This window comes from Anneissia japonica, unplaced genomic scaffold (genome assembly GCF_011630105.1).
Source record: "Anneissia japonica isolate Jap-2015-1 unplaced genomic scaffold, ASM1163010v1 scaffold287708_len1499824_cov190, whole genome shotgun sequence".
Lineage (NCBI taxonomy): Eukaryota > Metazoa > Echinodermata > Crinoidea > Comatulida > Comatulidae > Anneissia > Anneissia japonica.
The window spans coordinates 832,495-839,354 of record NW_022752295.1 but is presented as its reverse complement, the minus strand read 5'-3'; the positions used below and the strand labels follow the sequence as shown (position 1 = coordinate 839,354).

The following is a 6,860-nucleotide window of genomic DNA, read 5'->3' as shown; positions in this document are numbered from 1 at the left end:
TTATTCCAAAATTACACCAAAGCGAAAACATATTATTTTAATTATTACTTTTTGATTAATTAATTATTATTTCATTATTTTAACGAAATGCTATTCGTTAATATTAATAATAATAATAATAATAATAATAATAATAATAATAATAATAATAATAATAATAATAAAACAAAAACAAAAACAAAAACAAAAAACAAAAAACAAGTCTTTAATGGAGTTGGTAGCCTAATTGTAGACCTAGAGCTTAAAACTTACGAACACACTTTGATACAGTACGGTACATCTAAAAAGAAAGTCAAAATGACCACCGAGCACTGAGAGACTGAAAATGAACACAGAATCTGAAGAACAGCAACGACGTGAATGATATGTAAATTTCAAATCAAACACGCGTTGGAAGTGGAATAATAATAATAATAAAATAAAATACTGACAAATTGAGAAGATATCTAATAAGCGTATAATACTATATTAATTGGCAGGTAAAATGTAAAGTTTCCAAGCCCTTATATCCAGTAGGTGGGGTGTTACGAAGAGTGTGTATAACGCATCCAACCAAATTTGATAAGGTCCACATTTCCAAAACAGTCGAGATTGTACTGAATATTAATTTGTGATTTTCTGTGATTTAAAAATAAAATCTTAAATATTTACATTTTAACCAGTAAGCCTAATCTACTCAGTCTGAGTAATTTATTCAATTTTGAAATTTTGGCTTGGGGCACCCTGTGGATGTAATCTATTAGGGAACGTGATCATATATATTTTTCGAAATATGAACTTATTATGGGAGTTATACATTATTTCCGACCGTCCTACCACTAAGCATTGAAATGTTGGCAATCAAACAATCACAGAAGACATTTATACATATTTAATTACTTTCCCAGCTGGTGGTGGTACAATAAAAACGTATTATTATTTTTCCTGAAGTTACAACTTAAAAGTTGTGGTTATAAGATTAATTTTAGAACCGCATTATTAACAAGATTATAGGATAATCCTTCCACGTCGGAGCTTGCACTGAAAACGTATTTTTTTATTTATTTATTTAAAAAAAAAATTGGATTTAACATGCGTATAATGATTTTGATAAACAATCATAATTCTCTGTACTATCTATTAAAAAATTAAAGAATGAACTTCCTTAAGTTGTGGTCATATTAGACAGCAATGTTTTCAAAGAAGACCATTCAACAAACAACATAAAACAAAATTTCCACGTCGATGCATGCATAAAATGTATAATTTTCCGAAATTTGTATATAGAGCGGACTTCCTTATGATTTAGGCCTAAGGAAATATAAATGTATATGGGTCTGACCTTTGTAGGTGACAAAGTGTTCTTCCTTATGTTGTGGTCATATTAGAATATAATATCATAAATGACCATTCAACAAACAACATAAAACATTCGTATATATATGTATATATATATATATATATATATATATATATAAATGAATAAAAAGCGAGGTTCAACAGTAGCTTTGATTAGACATTTTATTACTACTTAGTTTCGTACCACACACATGGTGTGACACTCTTCAGATAAAACTATTTAAAATTAAAACGGAACAGTAGAGAAAATCCGATCAGAATGACAAAATAAACTAAGTATCCACTGGAAGGAATCCCAATATCTGCAGACGGATCCGTTTCGGCCTTCCAGGCCTCATCAGTTATCAGATATAACTTATATATAACTTGAACTTTGGAAAATTATATATATATCTACATTGAATATTGGTACCATTGAATACTACGGTTTCCAAGCTGCGAATTATAAGCTTTTCTAGCTTATCTATAGCTCCAGTATATGTGAACGTTTCAGTCAGTTGTATGAGAGAAAGTATGTGGGGATTAAATCTACACGCATATCCTATAGGTCTCCATGGTCTAATGGATACGACATTTGCCTTGATAGCGAGAGGTTGCAGGTTTGAATCTCATTAGAGACACCTTTTTCATACAACTGAATAAAGGGAACGTTTCGTTGAAGGTCTATGCTTGATACGATTATAACATCTTGTTCCTATTTCAGCACTATTATTATTATTAATCCATATATTATATATATATATACAACTATGTTAGCCATAAGCTTTTCTATTATATATATAACCTAATTTGAATATTGAAAAGTGTAACTAAAATGTTACAATGATAGTTTTATTATTGACTAGAAAAGAGTCCACAGACCTACAATTTGTTATGCATCGCAAGAACTATTTCATGATCTGTTGAAAATCTTCTCCGGGGTACCGGGGGCTGTGCTAGGCCTCGTGGGAAGTTAACAGGAATCATATCAAGTCCCTGAGCAGATCGGTATATTCTTATTATCGTTATTAGAATTGTGTTGAAAAAAATACCTTCAAATGTTGTTACTAATAGACGTAGCATTTTGCGGAATAGGCCTAATGATTTAGCCCGCACCCACAGAGATGATCCAGTACTGATGGCGTACGTTGAGGCGCTTATGCTACTGGCGATTACCGGTCCTGTAGAACTGTCGCCATCTCGCACTTCAAGAAGATAACCAAAGTCTTCGTAGATTCGCAGTAATACATGTTGACTTCCAGTTGCGCGGAACACCTTTGGACGAAAAAGCAACAATGAATGTATCTATATGACGGTATGTAATTAAAAATTTCTCTTTCAGTAGGCATACTTTTAATAGGATTTGCTATATTATGAAATAATCATTATCAAAAAGTAATAATAATATTGCAATATGAATAATTAATAAGGCCTAAAATATACGAAGGGGGACGGGTGGGCCAGCAGTTGCGTTTTGGTCTCTCAAACTTCGAGGCTAGTGGTTCAAGCCTTCACAGTGCATTTTGCTTGTACCCTTGGGCAAGGCATCTTTTCTCTCTCCACCCAGGAGTATAAATGGGTAACAGGTTGAAATATAATGGGGAGATTGAAAAGGCGACGTGAAAAGAAACTGGCCACCCTACCACACAATGCCGATGCTTAATACGACGGGTACTTCAGCTTATTCCCCTAATAAGTTCAGTAATGAATGCTGAATACTGAAATAATTATTGTCCAACATAAAAGAAGGAAATGCATTTGAAAAAAGGAAAACATTTAAAATACAACACTGAATATTAAAATATATAATTATTAACCTAACCAATAAAACATTTAAATATATTAATACTTCCAAGAGAAATCAAATTTATATACAAAATACATTTAAAAAGAACAATACATTAAGAAGTAATACATTATAATTATTAATTATTAACTAACATATATTTAAAATCACGACAGCACTGAATATCTTTAACCTTATATCTACAGTATACGAATTAAAATAATGTAAAAGTATAAATGATATAACATCAAAGCTTATTTCTGTTTCTATTGAAAAATATAACATACCATTTCACAATGGTTGTTTACTTCATTTCGAATATAGACTGGATATGTAAAATTTTCAGTAGCGTTTATATTACATAGCCCATCGTATATCACATGCATGTCCGATGGATTTGTTGTATGGTTAATCTGTAATCCCCCTAAGCCGTTATAACTAATCTCTGACGTCAGGATTAGCACACGACCCGTCACTGCCGAACTCAAGGATAATCCAAGTCCACAGTTATGTGAGAAAGTACTGTCAATGATTTCAGTTTCTGATGGTAAATCTTTGAAGTTTACTCCATCACCGAACGAATACTCCACTTTGACGGACGCTAGTAACGGTGGCACACCATAAGATTCTAATGCTGGACGCCGATGTAAATCGTGCGTAATTCCGGCGCCATTAACATCAGCGTGATAAAGACGTGACGTCGATCGAAACATTTTGATTCCATCACGTAAAACTTCATAACTATCTGCATTCATCCACGTTATCCCGGCCCAGGTGCTGTTACCGTATCTAGGCCCTTCACCCTCACATCGCAAGCCAACTACTGAACGGCCTTCACCTTTGAATAAGAATAGAATTGATAGATTTTATGTTATATTCATCAAGGTTTAAATTTCTTTAAATTTGATTTCCAGCATCGTAATCTATTTGTCTTTGTTTTTACCATCGTTTTGTCATAATTGTTTTTCTAGTTGTTCGCTGATAAACTTAATATTACTCATCAAAGTTGACTTAACGATGATAAACAACCACATTACTAACAGTCGAGATAAACATTGGGTACGATTATATGGTATACAATAACCTAATTTGAATATTGAAAAGTGTAACTAAAATGTTACAATGATAGTTTTATTATTGACTAGTATACAAATCAAGTTTGCTGTTGTAATAATCGTATCAAGCTTAACTCATCAACGAAAAGTTATTTCCAGTTGTATGGATTTCAAGCGGGATTCGAGCCTGCAACCTCTCGCTATTAAGGCAAGTATCATATCCATTAGACCACGGCACTTTTTCCCATACAACCTACTGAAATTCTCACACATAGTGGAAGTTTGGTTAAGATGAAAAAGCTTGTAGGTCGCAACATGTTCCTATTTTAGCACAGTTAAATGAACTCGTCAAAATCCATTTTAGATACCCATGATAGCAGACATATCTCGCTGTTGGACATCTCGATCCTTCAGATTGTAGGTCAAAGTTTGAATTTATATCATAAGTTGCTGGTTACAAACAAAAATTTACTAAAACGAAATGTCTTGTTCTTGAATCTGGAATAATTATACAATTGCTTGTAGGCCTATAAATTGTGAATATGTAGCTTAAATCAGAACTGATGATGATTAACAACAATGATTAGTTCAGAAAATGTATCAAACAAGTATCTTCATAGTTTATGCATACAATTGTGAACGGTGGCCTTTGAGCATTACATACATAAAGGTAAAGATAAAAATTAGTCTCACATTATATTGTGACTATATAGGCCTCGAAACCTAATTGATAAGTATTACTCTTTATATGGGCCTAATATTCACATAGGAATATCAAGACCATAATAAAGCCAAAAAAAATCAATTTATTAAAAAATAGTTTGTTACTGTATGAAAATGTCTAAAAATAAAACATTTCGTCTACTTACATTCGTTATTTCCAATATAAGATCCATAATCTAGTTCCTCTGAAAAAGTACATTCTCTGAAGGAAGATTCGTTACCATGACAATTGAAATCCATCATCCAATCATTTTCTGCATCCAGCCAATAATCATCGTCATCTATGACAACGGGATGCATTGCACCTGTGGTGTACCCTAGCAAATGACAAGCTAGACTAGATTTTAGTGCATCCCATCTATTACTGCAAATAGATGTCCAATGCCCGTTAAAATACATCTCTAACCTCCCTTCTCTCGGTGTTGTTGCCCCGCTAAGTCGTATATCGGCTGCGACGGATGACCGCCCCGTGTCCAATACTTTACCCCCTTCAGGTTCGAAAGCGACTCTATTGTCACTTGTACCAAGAACAACTAAACTTCCCATAACGACTATCCCTGTTCCATGTTGAAATAATAGCCGGCAGCCCGGGTCTATAGTCAATGTAGTATTTCTCGCGATAGTTAACATTTTTGTGACTGTATACGCACCAGATGTGTCATTTAAAATTATATCATTGGTAACCTCACCCCCAAGTTCATCGTAACTGCTTATACCAAGGCTCAGCCCACTCACGGCAAACCAAAAACACAGCCATAGGCTAAAACAAGTATCCATGATGTTCAGACAAATTTCAAAAGAATCGTAGATAGGAAGTAGTAGCTATTCGTTGTTATGCAAACTGCGTTAATTTAGATATTTGATGATGTCCCGCAAATTTGATGACAATTTTCGCTCATTAAAACATTTGTTATGTCGCTATATGCGCCAGTCAACGTTGCAACATTTTAATCTTCTTCACTTTTGAATTACTCACATTGTTTACATTCAACTGGTTAACTTTTGGTCGTTGAAATATTTGCCTCATAAAACAAAAATATTAATTTACCGGTGAATTATTCTTGACAATAATTTCCAGGCTGCTGTCGACTCAGTTCTGCCAGATCAGATCAGACGAACGTCTTCTGTCGTATAGTTCTCTGTGACATTCCATCTAGGGTCAGCTTTTCCAAACACAGCACGCTAGTGAATGGCTCGCTCCAGTATCGTGACACCCAAGATAATAATTGACGCAGTAGAGTTGTGGTCTCCGTGTGCCTGCCCCCGCTGTGCCAACCGTACACTGACGTATTAAATCGCAAGATATTTGAATGCCAAGGGCTAAGAAAACGAAAGTATAAGCTACATAACCATCTACAGTAGATTCAAGTTGTCAGTGTTCATACGAAGCTGATTATTTTTTTTTTAGGCTGGCTGAATAATGTAGCAAAGAACTGTTTAAGATCAAAATGCATCATCTAAACGTTGGAAATGTTACTATTATTTTAGTGAACATATCAATTGAAACTCGTGTCACGAGCTGTGGACCTCCAAAATACACTTCAAATATTAGGAAATTTGAAAAATGTCTTAACATCAAACAATGGCTTTATACAAACTTGCATTAAATAACCGTTAGTGCTAGCTCTCCCAATTATAGGCATATGTGATTAACTCTGGTAATTAGTCTCATGACTTAAACTAAATCAACAATCTTACCATATTTGAAGTTCCAGTCAGGTATGAGCGACTAACTCATTAAAAAAAAATAATAAAAAAAATAACTACATAGGCCTACATACATCATGAGTAGTGTCGCATCTCGTGTGTGTGTGTGTGTGTGTGGGTGTATGTGGGTGTGTGTGTTGGGGAGGGGTGAGGTGGGAGTCTCATGAGGTGTGTGCACGTACGAGCATGACAGATTTAAGACAATTTATTTTCAATAGTTAGGCCATAGGCCAAAAACATAAATTCCACATTCAGGAAAAAATATTCTCTAT

The 6,860-nt window shown here is 34.1% G+C and overlaps 1 protein-coding gene across 1 annotated transcript in view; it reads right to left on the bottom strand.

The window, feature by feature from the left end:
* LOC117122272 (protein bark beetle-like) overlaps nucleotides 1-5,963 on the bottom strand; it is a 21,767-nt gene extending 15,804 nt beyond the window's left edge. Inside the window, exons 1-3 of the mRNA XM_033267811.1 lie at nucleotides 5,028-5,963; nucleotides 3,391-3,941; nucleotides 2,370-2,592 (exon numbers count right to left, since the gene is read on the bottom strand). Coding sequence (XP_033123702.1) covers nucleotides 2,370-2,592; nucleotides 3,391-3,941; nucleotides 5,028-5,658 — 1,405 coding nt within the window. The 5' untranslated portion in view covers nucleotides 5,659-5,963. The remainder of the gene's footprint in view (nucleotides 1-2,369; nucleotides 2,593-3,390; nucleotides 3,942-5,027) is intronic.
* Between the last annotated feature and the right edge of the window lie 897 nt (nucleotides 5,964-6,860).